Source organism: Struthio camelus, chromosome 3, assembly GCF_040807025.1.
Source record: "Struthio camelus isolate bStrCam1 chromosome 3, bStrCam1.hap1, whole genome shotgun sequence".
Lineage (NCBI taxonomy): Eukaryota > Metazoa > Chordata > Aves > Struthioniformes > Struthionidae > Struthio > Struthio camelus.
Genome location: NC_090944.1, coordinates 65,569,117 through 65,595,053, shown reverse-complemented (window position 1 = coordinate 65,595,053; position 25,937 = coordinate 65,569,117). Strand labels below are relative to the sequence as shown.

The 25,937-nt window shown below is 40.1% G+C and overlaps 1 protein-coding gene across 1 annotated transcript in view; it reads left to right on the top strand.

Annotated features, from left to right (window-relative positions):
* MAN1A1 (mannosidase alpha class 1A member 1) overlaps positions 1-25,937 on the top strand; it is a 145,611-nt gene that overhangs the window by 105,249 nt on the left and 14,425 nt on the right. Inside the window, exons 6-8 of the mRNA XM_068938155.1 lie at positions 10,590-10,713; positions 12,249-12,342; positions 16,584-16,699. Of these exons, the coding sequence (XP_068794256.1) occupies positions 10,590-10,713; positions 12,249-12,342; positions 16,584-16,699 (334 nt within the window). The remainder of the gene's footprint in view (positions 1-10,589; positions 10,714-12,248; positions 12,343-16,583; positions 16,700-25,937) is intronic.

The following is a 25,937-nucleotide window of genomic DNA, read 5'->3' as shown; positions in this document are numbered from 1 at the left end:
ATTCCCTCCTGCTTTTTTAGCCCTTGGAAATTGATTAATTAAACCTTGAGTGCATAAAGTAATAGGAAACATGAATTGTTTAGTTTATTCATTAGTGTATTGCAGCAGACTTATGTAGGGCTGTGCTGTGCTTAAATAGATAATTTTTATCAGAGATGATTACATTAATAAGTATAGTTTTAGTACGTTTTTAGATGGTGACACTGAAAATTACATTTATGCAGTTGACACTTCTAATAATGACATTTGAAATGATGTACTGCTTGTCCACTAGTTGTCTCTCTCTCTCTCACAATCCTCCACGTGGTGCCTACACCTAAGCTTGCTGCTCTGTTAGTTTACTTCATGGTAGCAGTTCCATGGTAGCTTTGACCCCACTTTTGGGTACCTTTAATGTTATAAGTGTCACAGGGCAGATAGCCACTAGGAAGGGATTGTAAAGCCCTGCCAGTAAGTCCTAAAGAGATTCAGTTGTATTTCCACAGAGGAATGCTACAGAAATTTGACGTAACAAAGCAGCTAAACGGCCTGAATGCAGTGGTAAGATTGAGATACTCCAATTACTTTAAGCATCAACAGATGCAGTATTGCCAGATCGAGATGTTCAAAACTCGTGGATCACAAAAGAAGTATCTATTGGTGCCTGATGTTTTTCAGAGCCCTTGATGAAGGTGTCATGTTTCCGTTCTTAGCAGCTGGCAGATTTGAATGTGTGAGGTAAAGCATGCTCTTCCCACAGACATTGTCACTGAGGTCTGCTCTAGGGCCAGGGGAGACTGTCTCCTCTTCATCTTGTTTTTTGCTGGCCTTGCGGTCTTCCCTCATCTCTTGGTTCTTCCTGCCTCTACCTCTCTGCCTCTCCTATTTCCGTTTCTTTCAGCGTCCACTCACTTCAGTGTTTTCCCTGGGGCCATCAGTACGCTGACCTAATGGTGAGCAAGTAGTTTTCACCACGATGAGACTGGTGCTATTGTCATGACTGTAGGTTTTGTGATGTTATTGAGCAGTGATGTTTTACTGGGCTAAGGGTGCTTAGTGGGGTCTCATGGACTATAAGTTAGATGTGGAGCAGGGGTAGCTCTCTAGCCCCCCCGTATGTGTTTAAATACACACATCCTTCCAACACCACCTCCACCACTGACTGGATCCTTCTGGGAGGTGGGGACCCACCCAGGCTGTTACTGGAGATTTCATACTTTTTTCTCCATCCTTGTGAATATCCCCTTCCCCTCGTACGGGCATTTTCACAGCCAGCTCTCCCTCTCATTGACCCCACAGGTGCAGCAGCTGTTTTCTGCTTTGGTATACCAAATACTAGGTATGTAACAACCTAAGCAGAGAAAAGAAAACCACAGATTGCCTTCAGCTTCTTTTCTTTCCCACAGCTGGAACCAGCCCTGGTTTCGTTTTGTGTTTTCTTTTCTTTTCCTCTTCCTCAAATTAACGCCTTACTGCACCTTCTGTTTCCTTCCTGCTTTTACATAAACATTTCTCTTCAACCTCTGCTACTGTTCTGACGAGCTGCTAGAGAAACTGCCTCCAGGACTTGTCATCTTGACCAAGATAAGCCCTCTTGAAATTCATTCCATGTTTGTTTAGCATTTTCATTTTTTGCCTGCAAGTATCATAAGAAAATAATGACCATTCTAGGGAATCTTTGAAGGTCGCTCGATAGGTCTCCTAACAAAGGTGAAAGGCAGAAAAGTTGGGAAGAGAGTACCTTATTCTTGGAGAATTTAACCACAGAATATATGACTGATGTGCCTAGGTCTCTTAAATGATTGTTGATCCTCAGGAATCTGAAAACTCTTCTGACTGGTCACATCTTCTTCCTTAAAAGTGACGCTGGTCCAAGGAAACTGTTTGCTCTCCTCTTGCCCTTTTTACAGGCAGACATCTCCATAATGTCTGTACTGGAAAGCGTGCCACATATGTTAGCTTTGAAAAACCTGATGAAGAAAGGTTGAGGACCTTCTTTTAGGAGCTGTTTCCTACTAGCTTCTCTACATGAAGTTGCCCTGATCCTTTCCGACATGATGAAAGGTTGGCCACAGTAATCTGACTTTTTCTGCTCTCATTTCTAGTCCTCAGCCAGAAGGTGATGTGCACGTGCCTCCGATACAAATTGATGCATCTCCTGTACTGGCAGAGCTGAAGTTGCAGGACATTGGGATGCATTAATGCTGACACTGAATATGACAAGGCAAATAGACAACATTAATGTTCTCCAAGTGGTAGCTTTTGGGGCTATACCTATTCATTTGCTGATTTGTTACAGTATACAAACCATTTATGTTGTATTTGACATTACAGAGCAGAATTTTTTTCATTCCCCATAGCACTGTACAGTTGAGTAACCACTTTTATTGTTAGTCCTCATCCCGTGGTTGCTGATAATACTAATTCACTGGCTGCCTCCTCCTGCTGAGTGAGCATCCCTAGAAATTGGCTCACCAGGTAATTGCTGGTATCAGTCGGTGTTTGGAGAGGGCAGCTCAGCTGAGCAGGAAGCTACCAGCTGGGCAATGATTAGGCAAGGGCAGTAGGAGTTATACATTCTTTGTCACAGCTGAAAAACTAACCAGCTGTTAGCATTTGCCTAAAAGATTCTAGCAAAAAAGAAGAATAAAACAGACATCAGAAACTACTGTGTAGGCTAGCTGGTGAAATTAAGTTTCTTTTTGTGCTGTCTCCAGCTGTTGAGACATTGTGTGAGAAATGCTTAACCAGATTATTATAATTTTCCTTTCTAGGAAAATAGATACTGTGGAAAAGTCAGAACTCCAGGAGGTGTTCTGCCTTCCTTGCCTGATGCTGTTTGTGGGGGGAGAGGGTTCACAGAGGAGTGCAAAAACCTAATTGCAATTTATTGGAAGCTGGACAGGGAGGTGTTTTGCAGTTGGTGCTGAGACTGAAAGCACGGAGGGCTTTAAACTAGGCAAGATGGGGGAAGGGGAGTGGTATAGTGGCAGGAGAGTCAGTAAAACACCGCTCAAGTCAGGATGCCTCCAGCTGGTGCATACAACCAGGGGAGACAGCATGGGACATGGCTATGGAGGATCCTCTTGCACCTCTTCTGGGAAGTCTGCGTGCTTGACTGGCTCTCTGAAATGCCTGTATACCAATGCACACAGCATGGGGAATAAACAGGAAGAGTTAGAGATCTGTGTGCGGTCGCAGGCCATGATCTCATTGCAGTGACAGAGACATGGTGGGATAGTTCACATGACTGGAATGCTGTCATGGATGGCTATGTGCTTTTTAGGAAAGACAGGCCAGGAAGGCGAGGTGGTGGAGTTGCTCTTTATGTGAGGGAGCAACTGGAATGTATGGAGCTCTGCCTCGGGGTGGATGAAGAGCAAGTTGAGAGCCTATGGGTAAGGATTAAAGGGCAGGGTAACATGGGTGACACTGTTGTGGGGGTTTACTACAGGCCACCTGATCAGGAGGAAGTCATCGAGGAGGCCTTCTACAGACAGCTGGAAGTAGCCTCACGATCACAGGCCCTGGTTCTCATGGGGGACTTCCACCACCCTGACATCTGTTGGGAAGACAGCACAGCTAGGCACAAACAGTCAAAGAGGTTCCTGCAGAGGATTGATGATAATTTCTTGACTCAGGTGGTGGAGACGCCAACGAGGAGAGGTGCAATGATAGACCTTGTACTAACAAACAAAGAAGGTCTAGTTGGAGATGTGAAGGTTGGGGGGCAGCCTTGGCTGCAGTGACCATGAGGTGGTGGAGTTCAGGATCCTGCGAGGAGGGAGCAGGGCAATGAGTAGGATTGCAACGCTGGACTTCAGAAGAGCTAACTTTGGCCTCTTGAGGGACCTACTTAGGGGAATCTCGTGGGGTAGGGCCCTGGAAGGAAGAGGGGTCCAAGAAAGCTGGTTAATATTCAAGTATCACCTCCTCCAGGCTCAAGATCGGTGCATCCCTCTGAGAAAGAAGTCCAGCAAAGCGGGCAGGAGACCTGCCTGGATGAGCAAGGAACTCCTGGCAAAACTCCAGCAGAAGAAGGAAGTGTACAGAATGTGGAAAAGGGGACAGGCCACTTGGGAGGAATACAGGGACGTTGTCAGAGCGTGCAGGGATGCGACAAGGAAGGCTAAGGCCCATTTGGAATTAAATGTGGCAAGGGATGTCAAGGACAACAAGAAGGCCTTCTTCAAATACATCAATAGCAAAAGGAAGACTAAGGAAAATGTGGGCCCGCTGCTGAATGGGGCGGGTGCCCTGATAACAAAGGATACAGAGAAGGCAGAGTTGCTGAATGCCTTCTTTGCTTCAGTCTTCACTGCTAAGGCCAGTCCTCAGGAATTCCAGACCTTGGAGACAAGAGAGGAAGGCTGGAGAAAGGAAGACTCTCCCTTGGTGGAGGAGGATCGGGTTAGAGATCTTTTGTCCAAACTTGACATCCATAAATCCATGGGCCCTGATGGGATGCACCCACGAGTGCTGAGGGAGCTGGCGGATGTTATCGCTAGGCCACTCTCCATCACCTTGGGAAGGTCCTGGAGATCAGGAGAGGTGCCTGAGGACTGGAAGAAAGCCAATGTCACGCCAGTCTTCCAAAAGGGCAAGGAGGAGGAGCCAGGAAACTCCAGGCCTGTCAGCCTCATCTCCATCCCTGGCAAGGGGATGGAACAGCTCCTCCTGAAGGTCCTCACTAAGCATGTGGAGGACAAGAAGGTGATCAGGAGTAGTCAGCATGGATTCACCCAAGGGAAATCATGCTTGACCAATCTGATGGCCTTCTCTGAAGGAAGGACTGGCTGGGTAGATGAGGGCAGAGCAGTGGATGTTGTCTACCTGGACTTCAGCAAGGCTTTTGACACTGTCTCCCATCACATCCTCCTAGGTAAGCTCAGGAAGTGTGGGCTGGATGAGTGGACAGTGAGGTGGCTTGAGAACTGGCTGGATGGCCGAGCTCAGAGGGTTGTGGTGAATGGCACAGAGTCAAGTTGGAGGCCTGTGGCTAGTGGTGTCCCCCAGGGGTCAGTCCTGGGTCCAGTCTTGTTCAATATATTCATCGATGACCTGGAGGAAGAGACAGAGTGCACCCTCAGCAAGTTTGCTGATGATACTAAACTAGGAGGAGAGGCTAACACACCAGAAGACTGTGCTGCCATTCAGAGGGACCTGGACAGGCTGGAGAGGTGGGCCGAGAGGAACCTCCTGAAGTTCAACAAAGGCAAGTGCAAGGTCCTGCACCTAGGCAGGAATAATCCCATGCACCAGTACAGGCTGGGGGTTGACCTGCTGGAAAGTAGCTCTGCTGAGAAGGACCTGGTAGTGCTGGTGGACAACAAGTTAAACATGAGGCAGCAGTGTGCCCTTGTGGCCAAGAAGGCCAATGGTCTCCTGGAGTGCATTAGGCAGAGTGTGGCCAGCAGGTCGAGGGAGGTGATCCTGCCCCTCTACTCAGGCCTGGTGAGGCCTCACCTGGAGTACTGTGTGCAGTTCTGGGCTCCCCAGTCCAAGAGAGACATGGCACTCCTGGAGAGAGCCCAGTGGAGGGCTACCAAGATGATGAGGGGAGTGGAGCATCAATCCTCTGAAGAAAGACTGCAAGAGCTGGGCCTGTTCAGCCTGGAGAAGAGAAGATTGAGAGGTGATCTCATAAATGTGTACAAGTATCTGAAGGGGGAGTGTCAAGAGGATGAGGCCAGCCTCTTCTCTGTGGTGCCCAGCGACAGGACAAGAGGCAATGGGCAGAAACTGAACCACAGGAAGTTCCACCTGAACCTGAGAAAAAACTTCTTCACTGTGAGGGTCTCAGAGCACTGGCACAGGTTGCCCAGAGAGGTAGTGGAGTCTCCTTCCCTGGAGATATTCAAAACCCATCTGGATGTGATCCTGGGCAATATGCTCTAGGTGACCCTGCTTGAGCAGGGAGGTTGGACTAGATGATCTCCAGAGGTCCCTTCCAACCTAAACGATTCTGTGATTCACACAGGAAGAGTGCTATCCCCGTCATGGATATCCCTGTTGGACCTTGCACATAAGGTGCTGTCCTGAGGGTGTGCGCCTCTAGGCTGAGGTGGAAGACTTGAGTTGTGGTTCAGGCACACCTGGGATCTCAATGTTCCCATCTTTCTTCTGTAAAATAGGGGTACAGGTGAACCTATGGGGAAAACAGAAATATATTGAATATCTATGAGGTGTTAACAAATAAATGATCAATTTCAGTGCTTGTGAGAACAGACCCTTACAGCAAGATCTCCTATGTTGTACCCTCTGGGGGGGGCATGTGTGAAGGGAACCGTCCGCTAAAATATCTTTGGAGGATGTAATATGTCAAATACACTAGTTGAAACTTCAGCAGGCATTGCTTGTGTGCTCCATGGGTATTGTTTTCCTTTGTTTCAAAAACTATGAACCTCTAATGAAATAATTGTATTCTTCATCACAGCTTCTTTATAAATTAAATCATAAACCGTGCATGATTAACAATGTGTAGCTGCAGTATTTAAGGGACAAAGATACAGCACTGGGGTTTGCAGGGAACCTCTTCTGTAGATTGAACAGCTGATCACACTTTAATTTCCCAGTTTAGTATATGGTTTTTGATTTAAATTCTCTCTTAGCAAGTTGTTAGCAAGAGATGGTCACCAGCATTGGTTTCTGGTGATAGAAGAATCTGCTCCTCATATATTTTTATGATATATTGAGAAAAGCTTCTATTCTGGGGGAAACAAAAAATCATTCTTATGAAAGCATTTTCAGAGGTGGCAATCCTAAATAACGTTTGAAATGGTAGATATTCTATGAAAATGGCCTCTGAGAACCATCTTTTTTGCTGTCATAGCGACTCCTCAGCTATATTCCTCAGAGAATCACAGTATGCAACTATAGTACCAGTGAAATATTTTTTCCTATTATTAACTTATTATTATGTTGGTATATGTGTCACAAAGTATATTTAGAACATACTAATTGTTTGTTTGTTATTAAGTCCATTCGTTTGCCTCGTAAAAGCTGAAAGCAATTAAGTTTTATTTATCATTTTGACATATTTTATGCCATCTATGTCTCTGTAGCAATTTAATCTTTTAAATATATTTTGTTTAAAATTAAAAATAGACATTGAGCATATAAGTGAAAACCTGACTTTGAGCTGACCTCCTTTCATTTATTCTAAGGAGACTTAGTTGACTTAATTAAATTAAAATATTATTATAAAAGAATGGTTATGGCAGATAAGAAATAGTCAGAAGGATTTTACACTGTATAAGCACTTTATTAGAAATGCAGTGACTGGACATTGTGTAGATATACTGACTTTTATAAAAAGGAAGACATTTATTTTTAAAAAAAAGAAGAGCACCATGCATAGAAATAATTACCAGTTTAGCCAAAATGGAATGTGCCTTTGCAGATTTCACTCACTGGACTGAAATATCACAGAGGAAGTAATAAAACTGAGATGTGTTACATCTGTACTGGAAACATCTGACACGTTCGTAACACATTGTGTTAACTTGTTTATTTTACTAATTCAGAACTGTAAGGAGCAACCTGTGGCACCATTTATATGGCTGTGACTGGCAAGGTGTACAAGTTCCATAGATTTTGAGGTGTTTTTTATGTCGCACTATTGCAGAAAGATTTTCTTTATTTTTTTAATTTAATCTTCTCCATAGTCATTTTGCAATATTTTAACTCAGTGTCATTGTAAGTGTGGCCTGCCCAAAAAGGGACCGTTAAATTCTCAGATAGGAAAAATCTTATTTTATAATTCAAGCGTTCAAGAATGTAATGTTATAAAGTGTTAATCTCCATTTCTACTTTTTATTATATGTATGAAATTAGACAGAGTCATAAAAATTAATCTGATATCTGAGAAGCTAATGGAAATCTTGGGGAGATTTGGGCATCTGGAAAGGGCTAAGTGTAGGTGAGTTTGGTCACCCTCCTGTTAGTCCGTAGATCGGAAGAGTCCATCTGTAGCTTAATCTCTAAAAAGTGATTTAATTCCACTCTCTCTCTGCGCTGATTATCGAGGAAGCCCTGAAGAGATTCATTTCTGTGAATACGCTCTCTGTTCTCTCACTTCCATATCTTCAGTTATGGTCAGTTCTTCAGTTGATACACACTGTCAGTATGCTGAATTGTACAGCCTTGGTTATGAGCTGTGCTTTTTAGGCCTGTGCTGTTAAAATTTTAAGGCTAAAATTTAGAAAAGTGGTCATATTATACTTGCAAAATTGTCTGAGTAGTTTCTACTAAATGGCTACTCCACCAAATTGCAATTCAGGTGTCCTTTGCGACGGGTGGGATGGGAACCTGGGTGACCTTGGGAGAAAAACGGCAGGAATTTGCAGTGTTACACAAGCTTTAGCAAAACGTTATATAGAAATTAAAACTTTGACCACAGCCCCAAGCTTGTGTCATAAGCCTTTAGGAAGGCAGACCATAACTGAGGAGTAAATAGATACTCTGCATCAACTTTTTTTGATTTGGAGGAATTTTTAGTCACCCCAACAGTAGTATTGGTGAATACCTTGAAAAAGTCTGAGCAGGAGCACTGGATGCCTTGTCTCAGCATGGGCAGAAATCGATGCACAGTCTCCAATCCGTAGATCAGAGGTTTCCAGACACTTTGTCTGTGGTACTCACCTTGATCTTATTTGCCATGGTATCCAAGGATTTATGTCACTAATTGGTTAAATTCTAATCCAAGGTAGATTAAAGGGCAGACAGCCAGCAAGACAGATGGACTTTTTCTTCACTTTTTTTTTTTTTTTTTGCATCAAATGTCACAACTGTGAGGTTGCTGTTAAATCAATGAGATATTAGATGCCATAATGTTTATGTTCTGTTTCTGTCATATAAATATTATACAGAAGTTGGACTGTGTGCGTCTTTGCAGTACCTTCAATTCATTATTGATTTTGTCTTCAGTTAAGATTAGAAAGGTTTTTCTCCTTTGGAGTTTTGGGCAATCATTTGTGTCTGAGGACTTCCACGTGTCTCAGTCTCTTGCACCTTTATGGGCAGTCAGCGGAGCCTCATCAGATCTCTTTCCTTTTGCTTCACCGAGCTCTCCCTGCAGTGAGCACTCAAAAGAAATTCAGTCATTTCAATGCTTTGTATGGTCTAGGAAAACGAAAATCCATAGTATACCTGTGGGGAGTATTTGACAGATGCTAAGGTACTTCAGAAATAGGATATAAGTATATCTATCAGCAGGTAATATTCTAGGTTTATTTTGGTGGTACCTTAGTGGGTTCCAAAAGTGCCTTCAGCTCAAGGCTGGACAGATGGAAGACATGCAGGAATTAAAGCTGGGCCATATAAACACAAAAGTGTTCTTTATTTGTAGTCTTTACTTTGCTTTTAAAGTTGAATGGCTTGTTTTTACTTTTTGTGTATGATAGAAATTTCAAAATAACATGTTAATATGGCTAGCAGGGAAATGACTTTACGGGAGATTTCATTTATTTATATTGACTGAAATTTAGTCATAGATATGTGATCTTTTGAAGAAGAAATTTTCATAGAACTGACAACCTGCATTGTAAAGAACTGAAAGTGGATTTCTTGTTTTGTTTTTCTTTTCAAAATATGAATCACATTTTAACTCAGGGGAAGAATACCTTAATTTCATGCTTTGTAAGTGCTAACTGATGACTCTAGTGACTGTTTATGTACAAAAGTAAAATTAATAAATTCTTATACGTGCATATATATGAGCACCTGCATGGATGTATGTTTTTTATGCTATTTAGAACTATAAAAAAGGAAGACATTCCAGCATTTAATAAGTGTGCTTATTTGTAACAGTCATGGTAGTAACGTGCTGCTCTGATATGTCATTGTACATCCAGATGCTCAAGAAAGTTGGCTAGCTTTTCTTTATTTTTTTTTTCTGAATATTGCTGATGGAAATTTCCGGGAGGAAAAAAGCTTTTCTAAATGAAATGTTAAGAAAAGTTTTTCTCCTGAATATCAACCAGCATTAGTTTCTAGGGGGGATTTAGCAATAAATGCGTTTTTCTGTCCTCTAAGCACAAAATCTGGGATTAATTTTGCTGTGAAGTATCTTTGGGTCTTAATTAAAACTGAAATTACTCCTCCTGGTAAAAATGCCCTGTCAGACAATGCCTAAGTATCCTACTCCTCTTAAGAGCTCTAATATTAAGTAGGATGAACTGCAAGTACGCATCCAGTATTTTAAGTTAATAAACACTTGCACTGTAGAAGGATGGGGACAGTTAGGAATGGAGTTTGTTGTGCTAAATGCAGGGAAAGTAGGTGAGTTTTGAGAGTGCTTTTATTATATTTTCTTTAAATATGATGTTATAACTGATGCAATGATAAGTGGAATAGAGCTATTCATGAACTAAAAGACTGGCTTGTTGCAAGAATTGATGTCATAAACCTAGGGCAGAACTGGACTGAACTAGTCCAGGGTCACAGAGGGCTGCCGAAGCGTGGCACCTTAGGCAAATATCGAAAACGTTAAATTTATTATCTGCTGTAAATAAAGTTTTGCCATTACATGATTTATTTTATTAACGTTGCCTTATAGATCATGCTCATGCTTATTTTCTGTTTCTCTTTTCCCTCCACCACCGCTTTAGTGGGATTGGTCGAAATTGGCCATGGGCGTCTGGTGGCAGCAGCATTTTGGCAGAGTTTGGAACGTTGCACCTGGAGTTCATACACCTGAGCCACCTGTCTGGAAATCCGCTGTTTGCCGAAAAGGTTAGATTGCTCAGGAAAAATCATGTTCTAAAGATAAATCATGTGTTAGGAGATTAAATATACCTGCAGACAGTTTTACATTTTTGTATTAGTTAGAGACAAAGACCTGTTCAAAAGTTACTGTGATGCATCGTCTTGTATATAGCACTTACCATAACATGTATCGCTTTTGTTTGTATTGTAAGTTAATATTACATTAAACAATCAGACCATGGAGCTTTCGTCAGCACTTTTCCTGAATGTGCTGAAAATAAAAATGAATAAAAAGGAATGTTATATTGGAGATAATGTGTGATACTTGCAGAAAGCAAAGGACCATGACTACCTTGCTGTCATTACAGTAAGTTTTGTCTTTAAAATGGAGGATGACATCATTGCCTTCTATTGAATTTTCTTTTAAAAAAGGTGCTCCAAACGTTCTTTGGAGAAAAAAACAGAACAAAACAAAAAAAACAAGACAGTTGTAATGCCTGTTAATCCCCCCTGCCCAATTCTCACCCAATAAATTTTGCTTTTTCTTTTTGGTGCTTCAATAGTATGTGCTTGATATGCTACATCTGTTCTCTCTCTCTCTTTCTCTTTCTCTCTCTCTCTCTCTCTCCTCTCTCACTTTTCAACTTGGACTTGTTTTCATTTTGTAGTCTTGTTTCAGATAACCCACAACACATGCATTCTGGCCCATCTAAAATTCACATTATCTGTCTAAAAATCTAATAATACTGATATTCCAAATTTTAGTAGTTCTAAAAGCAGTGATCGAGTCTAACTTGCATAGCTCTTGTACCAGCTTAAAGGACTGAACAGCTTTGCTGAGATTTGTGGTTTGCAGTTGTCATGGTCTTCGTTCTCCCAAGTTGCTCCATTTACCTTTTCTGTGAATATTAAAATTCAGTCTAAATTATTTCATGTGCTGTGCGACGAACTGTGCTAGTGCATGAGTCAAGCTGCAGAGCATCTGGACTGTGACCGTTTCCCTGGGCCTCCCCTGTGCAGCTGGTTCCCTCAGGGCGCCTGGGCAGAGCTCAGAGCACAATCAGCTCTTTCTGGGCAGGTTTGCTGCATGAAGCCCAGTTCCAGCAGCGCTCTGCTTTCCAGTCGTAACAGCTTTCCAGTTCACTGCTGTGTCTAAACTAGGTGATGGGCTTAATATGTAATACCATTTCTAGTTTGGATATATGAGGGATGTAATGCTGAAGCAGCTGCGCTTAGTTAGGGCACCTAACCATTGCCATGAATTTCAGTATCCTGTGGGATATCCTGTATCCTGTGCAGGGTGTTCTGGAGCTTGCTTCTAGTGTCTTGTCTCCTTACCAACCCTTGACACAGAAACTCGGGAGGTTTTACGGAGCTTGTTTACATGGTGACATCAGCTGAGAGGATCTTTATCAAAAATCATGTGAGTGTATAGAAGTACTGTGACACACAGCACATGTCATGCTATTTTTATTTTCAGGGATATTTGCACTTTAAGACTGATGCTGTTTTATTTTTTGGAAAACTAGATCCGTGCTCAGTGTTTTGTACCCTTCTAACAGGTAATGAACATTCGAAAAGTTCTGAATCGACTGGATAAACCAGAAGGCCTCTACCCCAACTATCTGAATCCCAGTAGTGGCCAATGGGGCCAGCGTAAGTAGACCGATTCTTCGGAACTATGAACATATCAGTATGCTATTTTTAGACTTTAACTTCTTTCTATCCCTGTTATGTATTTTGTTGATTTCTCACATTATCTCTGAGTTTTTGTATAATACAAAATTATTGCACATTTTAAAATAATAATTCAATTTGCTGCATTTTAATGTACTTTTGATCTTTCAGTACGGCTTATGTAAGTGGGGAAATGTCTGAATATGTAACCTTTGTAGTCTACAAAGTCCTTTCCAGAAAGTCTTTTATGGAAGAGTCTAAAATGCTCTCTAAACCAGCTGTTTAAGGAAACATGTCCAGCTTATTTGGATCAGCTTCCATGTTTTTAGACTAGCATAGCCCGACGGACAATAAAGAAGTCTTTCCAGTTGATACTAGCTGTGAGTTCTGTTGAAGTTTAATGCTGTTGGCAAACAATTAAGGAAGCAAACTGAACAGAACAGTGATGGCATTAATTCCCTTGGAGCCATTATCAGACACACCAAAATTAGAAGGGAAAGGGTATAATAAAATGCTTTGAGCACTTGAACTCCTTAGCTCCATCCTGATCACTGACCCTTTTCTTATTATACTTTACAACAGCGTTATAGCATGCTGAAAGCCTACAGTAGTGTCCAGGAGCGGATATTTCTAGGGACTCTACTTCTTTCTCCGCTTTTCCTATCTACTTTCAGTCTAGCACTATCCCATTCACGTGATTTCGTGTTCTTTTATCTTCTTAACCTTTTTCCTCCCTACATAGTTCAAAGGAAAACAAGCAAGATAGCCTGTTTATGCTGTCTTGGTCTGAAACAAGTCTGGTAGCTGAGATTGCTCCAGAGTTTATTAGTGGCGGAGTTGGTTAGACGATACCAGAAATGAGACGAATTTAAGAAGTTCTTCAATGTAATAGTTTGCTTAGGATGTACTTAAGCTGAAAGTGAGGTTTTGAAGTCTATATGGGACCGGCTGCAGTCTGGATATATTAGATTAGTTTTCACAAAGGCAAAGGACGAGTGCTCTGCTGAATAAAATATTTTTTTGAATTCTGTATATCACTCTGAGATTAAAAAAAAAGTCCAGAAAGGCTGTGATGCTCGGTTGCGTTGTCCCATTAAGACTAAGGCCATTTCCTGTATGAATTAGAAGTATCCCCTTCATTTAAAAGAAAAAGTGATCTGCTACACTTTGGGGCTTCTTTGAGGTCGTTGTGCCACCAGGCCATTGGCAACTCAGTTTGTGTGACCACTTGACTCCAGTTGGCCTGTTTATACGAGCTGTGTTATTAATTCCATTTACAGATCTAAAAGATATTTGCCCACTGCTTACCTGTGTTGGCTTAGCACGGCTCTGTAAAACATTAAAACTTCCCATTGGAAGCAAAAGGCACTGGATTCGGTTAGAAGGCTCCCACAGAGTGTGTGAGCCCATGTTCAACCAGTTTCAGCTACCCACTTCCTTACTTTAATCAGCCACAAAAACTCAACATTTTGGAGGTAGGTTAGCCAACAACTTCCCCAAGTAGAAATTTGAATCCAGTTACCTTATTTCATGCAACAGTACTGAGAGTGAACAAATGCATGTGGTTGAACTGGGGCATTATTTGTCTGGCATTAAGCTTAGATGCACAGCCTCGCAGTAACTTATTTGGTGAGCTGAACGAGAGTAGTTTTCTTCCTAGTGGTTGACACCGTTAGTGGCTCTGCCTTATTTATTTTAAAGCAGGCCAATACCAACTCAGTCTTATGGCCTTTGACATTTTCCTGTTTTTAATATTATTGTCTTATGCACTCCTCTCTCACATAAAATTTTTGTTGGTATGCACAGGAAAACTTAAAGTTTATATCATCTCTGTTTTCCAATAGCATGTAGTATTGCCATAGAAATTAGCTTTCTGCATGTGCAAGCTATGAACACAGGCATTGATGTGGGTCAGTCCCCAGCGTGCTGAAGCAGCAAAAGCAAGTTTGATCTTTAGCTGTTGCAGCTCTTTGAGTTCAATTGGCTCTGCTTGAAGATAATGATCTTTTTTCGTAGCAGAAGATCAAGAACGTAAGACCTGAAGGGTGTTTTATTTGAGATTGCTTTTCTAGTCTTTTTCTCAGCTGATTGCAACAGAGAAAAAAAAAAAAAAACCCAGACTCTTAATTGGTACAAGACAGAAGTATTATCTCTCAAACATCAAGTGGGGAAGGGGGAGCAGTTCCTGAACATTACTTATCTAACAATGCTGTAACTGTGAAGGACACTGCTGGATCACTGCCACTGTTCCTGTAAATTCATTTAGTCCTTGTTATTTTGACAGTAAACTGACAGTGATTTGCTGCAGCATGCGTCAATTGGATTTGTCTACTGCAATAATGTATATAATAACAGGGCTTATTATTGATGAAACTGTGCTTGTGCTATTTAGTTTGCAAATGTCAGAGGTTTCTATGGTAATTTATTTAGGAAACCGTAAAGGTCATTTAAATGCTGCTGTTCAAAGATCAGCCTTCCATCATAGAGAACGTTCTCATTATTTTAAGAAGCCTCTTTTCCTTTTGAATCATGAACATTTAATTAAATAAATGGTGTGTTCTTTCCAGAAATTTAATAAATCTCATTCAAAAGAAGAGGAAAAAGAGCTATTTATAGTCCAGGTTTGATGATACAATGTATTTGTATGGTGAGGGGAAAGGATACCTTTGGAAAATTAAATTGTTGTTTGTATGTTACGGGCCAGTGAAAGGAAAAAAACACTGGTAGTCAAGATTTAATTGAAAAAGGTACATCTTCTACGTTTGCATGGCTTTCCAATCCACGCAGTAGGCAAAAGGATGTATTCCATGAAGAGAAAATACTAAGGATTTTAAAAATAAATTCTCTATGTTCTTTTGAATTTCACCAGCAGAGGCATAGCTTTGGAACTAAGTTCAGAGTTAAATGTTAGGAAACATGAGCTAAGCCATGGACTCTCAACTAACAAATCTGCATCTCATTTTGTCTGTTAGCTTGGATCACCCCATATGCGTTCTCCTTTTCTCATGCCCAGAAATTTGTTGTATGACTCACTGACTTGCTGCACAATATATGGTACCCACATCTCTGTCCTTGATTTCTGAGATGGAATTAGTGGAGCCCTTTCCCACTGTAAAAAGGACGGTTTTAAACAGTAGTCCTGGTGAAGCACTTGGAAATCCTTTCACTTGAAGACTCGATAAATGCCAAGTACCTTAATTTTAGCTGACAGTATCAACTTAGAAAAGGAAATCTTTAGCTGGTGCTCTTAGTTTAATGGAGTTTAAAGAAACAATTTATAGTTGTAACATTTTACGTATTTAGAAGATCTATGCTAAAGTCATATGATAGACCACTAAAATTTTACCAAGAATTTTTTTAGCAGCAAGTTTGTGCCAGCAGCTAAGATCATCCATAACTTCCACGTGAGTGGTCTGGCTGACATCAAAGGGCCTGGCTTGCGTGTAGTTATTGCTGATAGTGTCAAGTCCTAAATGTATGCAGTTGAATAGTCACAGCATTTATAGTACCAGATCATTTCATACAGTAAGCATAGGGCCGTATAAAGGAATGTGATAGTAATATCTCATGTAGATGTAGTGGAGTTGATATATCCTTTTTTCTCCAGAGCCACTGCAGAGTTCTAAGACCACCTAGATGTTCAAAAATGTAATTTTTTTTTAAATATATGCACTGGAATTTGTCAAATGCTATTAAATAACCTGAAGTTCAACTCCGCAGTAATTGGCTAAAACACATTGGCTTTTTAATGAAGTGACTTAAATGGAGTTTTAGTGAATAAAACAATAAATAAAATCGGTGCCTGCCAATTGCGAGGGAAAGAATTTGTCAAATTAGAGAGCATTTTCTACTTTGTTTCCTGTTTTTAAAATAAAAAGAACTTAGTTTAACACATTTTTATATGGGGTAAACAATCAGCATGAGCTAGATGCTAAAATTATGAATTCTTAACTTTCTTTGCTATGAACTCCTGTGGCACTATATGGATATTAAATAAATATGATGCTTTATCCTGCTGAAAAAGTTATCAATTAGAAAAGTTTTTTCTTTGTATACCAATAAAGATTTTTTCTCAGGTTCCAAGATTACACTTACTACGAAATTGCTGTAGGACAAGGATGTTTAAATGCATTAATCTGCCACTGTTTCAAACCACAATTGTATTTTATTGCCTAGACTGAAGATAAAACTGCTGTTGAATCTGTTCCCTCCCTTCTTAGATCACGTGTCCATTGGAGGGCTTGGGGATAGCTTTTATGAATATTTGCTCAAGGCATGGCTGATGTCGGACAAGACGGATGAAGAAGGCAGGAAAATGTATTATGATGCTGTTCAGGTAAATGAGATATTTAAATCTTCCTTGCCGTAATAATCTAATCTATAATAATCCTACAGACACAGGCTCTGGGGACAGCATGAGAGATTTATGTCTTTGCTACCAGAGATAATTCTTCTTTAAGAGACAAATACTGTTGGAAAGGAGAACGTCTTAAAGTATAGCTCAGTTTTCTTGAACTGAAATACAGTCAGTCTTTTCTAATACTGGAAGTGAAAAGTATAAAATATGCAGCAACAACAAAATATCTTCATGCAGCTGTCAGATAAGGGTTCAATTTTTTTTTCCTCAGTTTTTGCATAAATAGATACTTTTTGTCTTTTTCCCTATATCCAAGAAGGAATTCCTCTATTTTGTGTTTCCACATTATTTCAGTCAATTTTGATTGTGGTCAAAAGAGGGATCAATATATTATGGTAGATAATTATAAATGAAAATAGAAGGTTGTTGCTGTGCAATCACCTTTTGTTACAACAAGAATATATTTTCCAGCTTCTATGAAACAGCCAATTGTTTAAATTGGACATGAGAGAAAGTTTTCAAAAATTGGAGTTTATCATACTTGCATTTCGTGTGATCTTTTATTTATGATTCTTCTGATTTGCAGTTTGCTTCGTTATTGTAATCTCCTTAATATACTGTTTCTAGAGAAATAATGTTTTTCTGACATTTGGCTGATACTTGGGAAGTATTAAGTTTAAATCCATATTTTAAGGCTTTCCTTGCAGTCTTGGGCAAATGACCTATTTTCCCTATTCTTTGCTTTCCCGTGTATAAAAAGGATAGTTTTACTTCTTTTTATCCCCGTCCTTTCATCTGTTTTGACTGTAAGCTTTCTAGGGCCAGCACTTTTCTCTGTTGTTAGCTGTATGTATGCACAGAGCCGCTGTAGACAAGGCTTCGAAATGCTAAGCAATATCTGCTTGCTCTTACATACATCTGGAAATACACCATCCCTAGGGAGACACACAAGTCGTCTTTTACTTCCCACGCAGCAAAAAGTTATGGCATTAAAAAAATACAACCCTGACTCATTGGGCCTATTTTCTTTCATTAGAGAGAAAATTCACGTGATGATTTGCGGGAGAGTGTATTCTGTGCAAAAAAAATCCTGCCTTTAAATTTTGTAAGTGAAGATTTGAATTCAGTGAGCCCCATTGTCACTGCTAACATGGTTTCAGCTTCAGAGCAAAAGGTGGATTTTTAAATTAGGCTTGAGTACATTTCAGGCTATAGCATAAGAAGAATGATATTGTAATAGCCCAGCCGTTAGGTTGGCAGCCAAAAAGCGAGAACAAAGTGTCTGATAAGAGGATATCACTTCATCTTACTATGGCAGGCATTTTCAACCACCTGAAAGCTGCTTCTAGTCTAGAAGGCTTTCCGTGGTGTAATAATGCCAGTTTTTCTTTTAAATACATTCTTAGACAGGATAAGAGCTAGTATGTAGACATGTGCTGTAACAAATGAGGGATTGCTAGTACAGCTATTCTAGAAACTCTGCAGGTGGAATATCTCTAACACCGGGGGCCTCTGACCCTTGCTGCCAGGACTGTAGGTACGCCATGTCCTGCCCTGCCGGGGATCAGGAGGGGCAAGTAAATTCCAGCCCATAACAAAGAGTGAAAGATCACCAATTGTCTTGATGGTTGACACTTGCCTACTTTTACTGAGGCTGAAGGTTCACCTTCTCCTGGCTTCAGCAGAGCTTTCTTCTGCCTGCACATGGGTGGTGGTGACACTGATCCATAGCATCACTTTGTTGTCCCCTGTCAACCTTATCCAAGGGTTTGAATGTAGGCTTGCTTCCTCGGAAGAGAAGAAATAGATCAATTAAACCATATAGAGAAATCCGCACGGGAACAGTTTTATCCTGATGTGAGTGGAGGTGTTGGGCTGGCCAGCACGCTTCTCAAGGGAGGTGAAGTAAGGTGAATCAGAAAATCTCTCCTGTAGGACAGTACAAGCACTCAGACAGTTGAATCACAAGCAGTTTAAGGAGTCAGCTGCATGTCAGTAGCGTGCCTGGGTCACTCCTGAACTAGCCCAAATTGTACAGCAGTGCGACTTAGGTGAAGAGCTCCATTGCATTACCTGGTCATGTGGGCAAAGGGCCAGGAACGGCCGCACAGCTACTGCTGCATGTTTGACAGGCAGGACCCTGAGCTCCCAGGTATGTCCACCCGGGCGGGTAACTGCACAGCTTTGTGTAAACTCACACCTTAGCTATGTCAGGGTAATAACCTCCTCGTGTACGAAAGCTGTAACCATCCCCTGCAGGAGCACGCCGAGGTCTCGGCAGGGAGTGGAAGCTGTGGTCTCCAGCAAACGGCTCTGCCAGTTCTCCCCGTTGAGCCGTTAGTTGAGGGAGCTGAACTGCATGACCAGGAGCAGTCACTGAATGTAGCAAAATCGATGACAGGGCTTGATCTCTGCCTATATATAACTAGATGTAATATACCTGCTAGCCTTAGTATTTTGTACTAATCGCTCTTAGATGGTCCAGGCATCGTGTCTTTCCAGAATGTCAGTGTTTGACAGGATCAAATGATCAGTATGTGCATGAGTACGGCTTCACCACGCTGCTGTGGAGCGTGACTTCCAGTGTGTCCTGAGTAGCGGTGTTCATGTTCTCAGTTTTCTATACCAATATATAGCTGTACTAAAGCTGAAAGTGTACGTGGAGGTACAACTTAATGTTGAAATGTAGCTAGTTCAGATTAGAAACAGCAGGGAGGCTGCAGTATTCATGGCGTTTCTTGCAGACTCTTTGGGCCTAATTGAGATGCTGGGCTCTTCACTGAAGCAACTAGCCTGTTTTGAAATCCATGCTAATTTTGGCTTTCTTGCTATTGATCCCTTACTTGTCTAAATTAAAGCCAATTTAAGTGTATGCGCAAGCCGCAGTCATTCTTTATGACTCCAGCCTACACATTTGGGGCGTTCTTGAGTCTGCTTCACATTTTCTTTCTTCTGATGCTTTCAGAATCTTTTTAAGACTACACCAAAGGGAATAGCATGATTATTCCTATCTGTTCTGTCCAGCATATACCCACAACATTCTAAAATTGAGACGTAAAGATTTGATGCCTAATTCAATATCTTCTGCTGTCCAGAAACCACAAATGAAAATATATGGTGAGTTGCCGTTCACTGTGAAAAGCTGAAGTTTATTTAGAAATATTTAAAGCTTCAGGAATATTTCTTACTCTGTTCAGTAACTCATGTTAAAAGCAAAGAATTATTAGAGTTTTTGTAACATCCGTAGATTGTTTTATGGCTTAAGTTAAAAGCAATAATTAAGATGTCAAGCTATATTTAAAAACTTTTCCTGTTTGTTACGAGTAAGGGGTATATTTGGCTGATGCTCAAGAGTTTATTTCTAATAGGAAAAAGGATAGAGATATTCTTGTTTTGAATACCAGAGCATAATCTTAATGTATTTGTAAGGCAATTAGAGAGATTCATAAACTCCAGCATGTGCACAGAGACAAGTGAATGTATTTCTAACACAAGATTTTTTTTCCTCTTTTGAAAAGCAATGCAGTATTTTATATGATGTCCTTTGTTTCCCATAATTTAGGAAGTAAGAGTACTTGATCTACTTAAACTTGTTAAAAAAGCGTGCAGCATTTAGTTGCAGAACACACATTCACACATGTCTTCAGCTTTGTCATGTTAACCTGTTTTGAGAATGTTATTGGTAGCAGAATAAACTCTCAGTCTTTGCAAATATCGTGTACAGCAACAATTCCACTGTTGCTTTGGTTAACACAGATGATCTGTGAGGGACAATTGAGTAGTTCAGCTTTGGTAAGATAATATGATAATTTAGAGCAAAAATGGACCTTTTGAGTTCATTTAAACCTAGTCTAGCAACAGCAATGTCAGAAGCAACTGCCTCAAATCCTCTCGAGTCTGCTCTCATTTTAGAAGTTGCAGGGCGATTTTTCCACTACTCCTGTCGATCGGTTGTCCCACGCTCTTGATGCTCTGATGGTTAGTTATCTTTTTCTAATTTTCATATTCACATGCATTCATGGCTACTGCTGCAAACTTTCTTGATCTTAAATATTTCTTCTCTCTCTCTCTCTCTCTCTCTCTCTCTGACACTGTCTCCATCCCTTCCTCAGTGTAGTGCTAGAGAAGTGGCATATCTAAAAGCTCTAAAGGAAAGAAGTAATTCACCCCAGGGGAACTTTGCAGAAAAAGAGAGACTCCCTGACCAGTGGTTCCCAATCACCTTTGTTTAGTTCAGCCAGGCAGCGGTAGCAGAGAGGTAAAGCAGCTGCCTTTCTGCAGTTTTACCTTAGAAATGGTAGATTATTTTCAGTCACCTAGATTTTTCTTAATTTTTCTTATCTGGTAGCAATTGCTCAGAACATGGTCACGTGAGAGCTAGTAATCTCCTGACCACCTATGGGCCTGGAGGTGGAAACAGTGGAAATACCAAAAGAATAGGTGGTGTGAAGCATTAGCACGGCTGTTCTCTACCGGATCTCAACAGCACTGCCAAAAGCTAGACTGTTTTACATGATTAAAGAATGTAGTAAAATTTTGTGGACATTAAAGAAATAAAAAGCCATTTTTTTGGCCTCCGAATTGTAAGTATTTACGTAGAAAATACATAGAATCTCTTTTATTTAAAATTTTTTTTGCACGTCGCTACCATTTGAGACTAGCCTTGATATAGTTAGTTTGTACTTGGCTGTGGGAAGCTGGATGTGTTTGTTTTTTCTTTTCTTTTCTTTTTTTAAGGAATATTTAACTGTCAGCTTTGGGTAGTGAATATTTTTCAGAGCTGTAGGTATTTCAGCCTTTCAGATACATAAAACGAATCTTTGCAGAGTCCTTTCTCATTGAAATGAGGGAGAGAACAAAGTGTTGTTAGCAAAATGAAAACATGATATTGGCAGCTAGGCCTTTTTTATCTCCAGAGTTTCATAAGGATATATTTAACTGTGGTGACAGTCTGGTGGTTGGTCTGTGTTGACTGCAGTTCCTATTAAAGTTGTTTAAAATGGTTTGCTTTGTGATTATAGTGATCTTAAAAATTACGTAACTAATGCGAACAATGACAGAACCGCAACAACTCAATTAGATTAGTTTGTCATATTGTGTAAAGCCAGAAGTTTATAAATGAATTGAACATTCAGTACTTCAGCGCTTCTTAGCACTCTGAAAAATACGTTATAGGATAAGTCCGCATTAGCAAGTGGTGTGGTGCAATCGGAGCTGATCCGTAGAAGGAAATGGTACTGTAAACCCAACATTACCCCCCCTAAAAATGAATATAGAGTGAATGTCTATAACTTAGATGTATAAGGATGAGCTGAAACGCACAGCTGATTTACATATTTCATCAGCTGTTGTGTTTAAAATATTTATCACACTGCTGCACCAGCCTTCTGCACGTAGTGATAGAATAGCTGTATTATGTAGAAACACAAGATTCATTACCCTTAACAGACTGGACCACGCATCTGGAAGACTTGTCATCCCTTTTTATCCTCTTAGATAAACTTCCGCTATTATCAGAAGTAAGGGAGGAGGCCTGATGTTCTCTACCGTTGCTCACGGGAAGTCTCAAGGCTGAAGGCTTCTGCAGATTTTTATGTCGTTAATGATTTATTCATAACTACACAATCTTTATATTTTGGGCATAGAAAGTACTTAATAAAAAATGTGCATGCTTATGGATCGTGATTAGAAGCAGCAAGCTATCAAGTTGTTTGAACAGTTTAAGGAGGACACTGACAAGACAAGTCCCGCAAGAGAAACTGTCTCCCTTTTTGCTTGTGGCTTTGCTGTTGTTGCTGGAACGTCCCGTCTCTCTGAGCCGCCTTCCTCACTGCGCGATTTCCCCTTCCTTCCCAAACGCTAGTACAGCAAAAAGCTTGTCGGGATCAATAGGTACTTAGTCTGGCACGTTTCTAAATCACACAGCATAACTTTTTGGACAGTGATTTGTCTAAGTAACCATTTGATTCATGCTACTCCGTTACCACTGTCTTAAGAGTGCCTTCTGGTAGCAGACAGCATTTAGTACCTTGAGTGCAAGGGCGTTGGTGTTCTTACGGGCACCAGTAAGGCCTATACAGAAAAGAAAAAAACATAAGCAGATTTTTCAGACGAAAATAAATTATCAGATTTCTTCTAGAACTTAATAACCTTTTTAACGAATGGAGGGATAGGTGTCATGACAGTTAAAGGCTTGCCGACACTTCTGTTGTACAAACCTAGGTGTTGCCGTTATAAGCATTCTTATTTCATTTCACATGTAAGCTTGTCTGTATAGTCAGCGTATATGTCGTTAGTCCAGAAGCACTACGTGCCTTACAGCTTTTAAAATGTTTCTTGTCTATTTTGTGCTTAAACAAGTGCAAGAGACCATCTTGTGTTCAGGTTTCTGTTTTGATCTTAGAAGAGCCAAGTTCAGAAAGCAGTCAGGATCTCAGGATGAGAGGATACCACTTTTCTTTGCCAGAAATATTTAAATAATTTGTAACAAAAGCTCGAACTTTTTTTCAGTCACTGCATTGTAGTTATTCTAACAATATGATTTTGCAAGCTTGAACTTTCTTTTTTCAGACACTGCATTGTAGTTATTCTAACAATATGATTTTGCATGATTTTGCACGATACATGGGTCCTGTAATATATATTTAAAACATGGATGAAGATATCTAAGAAAACACAATCTGCTAGTAATTAAGGTTAAAAAAAGAGTCTTTGAATGTTTTTCTGCCATCTCCAAAATGGCTGCGATAATGGAACAGTGCAAAATTTAAACTTCTCATAATGAACACACTGCAATTTGCGGCAAAGCATAAATTTGATGAATTATGAAGATGGCTGAAGAAAAGTATCTGTTGCATTAGATCAGCTCAACAGAGAAAACATAAGGGAAGAAAATCAAAGTCAAGAAAGCAGGCCATTAGCTTATAAGCCCCACAGTCTGAAAAACCACAGTAATCCTGATCTACCTGATTTGTAGCTGATTCAAAGCAATAAAAATGTGTTGGTGCAAGCCATGCATATTAAAAAATTAAGCAACTAACATTTTACATCTTTGGAGCACTGGAAACATCACATCTCTGCCGTGTTCACTGTTGCTTTAAGTTGTCAAAATACTTTTCATGAAGAAGATTTGTATAGTAAGAAAAATGTATTAGAAGTACGGACTCAGATAATTTATTGTGCTTTACTGTAAAGAAACATGCAGAGTTGTAATGATCCCCAAAGCAAACATTATAAACCCTGGAGACTTAGAGCTGGGATCGTATTTTTGAAGTTTCAAATTTATTAAGGTATAGAAATGTGTAATTACGACTTGCAGGACAGTTTTATCTCCAGCTACAGTGACATCTTGAGTGGGGGAAAATAAAATGCCTGATTTTTATTCTTAAAGTAGAAGTAATCACTGAAATTTATCATAATTACACAGTTGTTGTATAAGAAGAGTTAAAATGCATAAGAGGTAGTAGAACTGCAGTTGAACACTGCGGGTTGAGGTTTGTAATTTATTGCTATCCCTGCCCCTTTAGCAGAGTTAACTTTTTTGTGGTGCATGTTTGTTTTGAATGTAACAACTTTCAGAGGTGCAGACCATTTTTATTGTGAAGCCTCCATCTGCACTATGTAAAGGGTCTTTGTTATTACCTGCCAGCATAATCCACCAAGAGAATACCCTGTATTAAAAAGAAGCTGTGTTGATCATTTTTTTTACTCCTCATTTGAACATTTATATGACTTCAGTGGCTGTTCCCTCTGTCTTCTCTCTAAGTAATCCAGTTCAATGCCCTAAACAACTAAAAGGGTTAAGGAAGGACTTTTGCATTGCAGTCAAGAGAGGGATTGAGGAAGAGAAGTGGTGAAGACTGTGTTTTAAGCTGCTTTTTACCCCTCACAATCCCTGGAGGTTGAGAGGAACTATCACAGTAGCATAAGAGGGTCCCAACTCCCTGAAACGCAGATTCTGCTGGTGACCCCAGGGCGGGTACCAAAGGAATGAGGAGATAGACTGAGGAAATTGGTATTTAGTAAGAAGAACCAGTTCTGCTTAATTTTGCAAGTATAAAGGCTGGCAATGTAGTGTAAAGACTCAGAAACAGGATGCTAAACAGAGAACGCAGAATATGTTACCTTGAAAAAAGAGTAGAAGGGGGAGAAAATCGATCTGGGAAAAATTGGACAGTTTTGTTCTTTTGCTTTCAGGTAATGGATGTTGCGCGCACGTGCAATTTGGAATCCTGTAACCTTGAAATTTTGAATTTTTTAATTCAGTGCAATTCTTCCTGCATCACAGATTGGCAAGGGCATATTTTTTAACATGTGAACTGAGAAGATGCCAGAAGTAACACAAGGAGCACTTGAATCAGAATTCAAAATGCAAAAGGAGCTCTTACTGTTTCTAATGAGAGTTCAGGCATTATTACAGTTTTTCTGTAGAAAGATCATTTCCCACAAGATGAAAAAAGGTAATCTAATCAAAGGCTTTATTGCATTTTGGGCAGTGAGAACTGTAAACAGAGCCCTGTACTATGGCAAATGAACATACAAAAAATTTGCAAGGAACTGTTTCAGCTGTAAAAGGTAGTCTAGCTATAAGAGCTTTCAGATACCATTCTAAACAGTATGCCCTGTTAGCTTTATGTACAGTAAATTTATTTCTTTAAATAGATCTGGCAAATAGTGTTTATTTCCCTTTAGTCTCCTTTGCTTCCTCTCCTTTTTTTGTTCCACTGCAATCTAAAGTCAGCTGTCTTTTTCTTATCCTTTCTTTTTTTTCTTCAGTCATTCACAGGTAGCATCTGCTATTACTCCCTTTGGGAGCACACATTGCAGCTGCTTTTTCTTTGCAGCCTTTCCTGTTGCACAGTCTCTTTGCATGACCTTCATAGAAAGAAATTACTAATTGCTATGCAGAAATACACTCTAAAAAACAGTAAAAAAAACCTTCCATTTATTTAAAAGGAAAACTGTACCAGTTCCAGACAATTATCCGTCAATAATGTATTTTCAGCTAATCAAAGACCACTTTTGTCTAGTTTTTTTGGTTCCTTGCAGATATCATATATTTGCTTATATTGAGAATATTTCCTTATGGTAAAATGAAGTAATAATCTCTATAGTGACAAGTATGACACCACCTGATCTGCAAGTGGTGAAGCTTGAAAGGAGTTATTCCTAGGTAGGAAATGAGTTGTAATAGAGCTGCAGCTGAAATAAACATTTC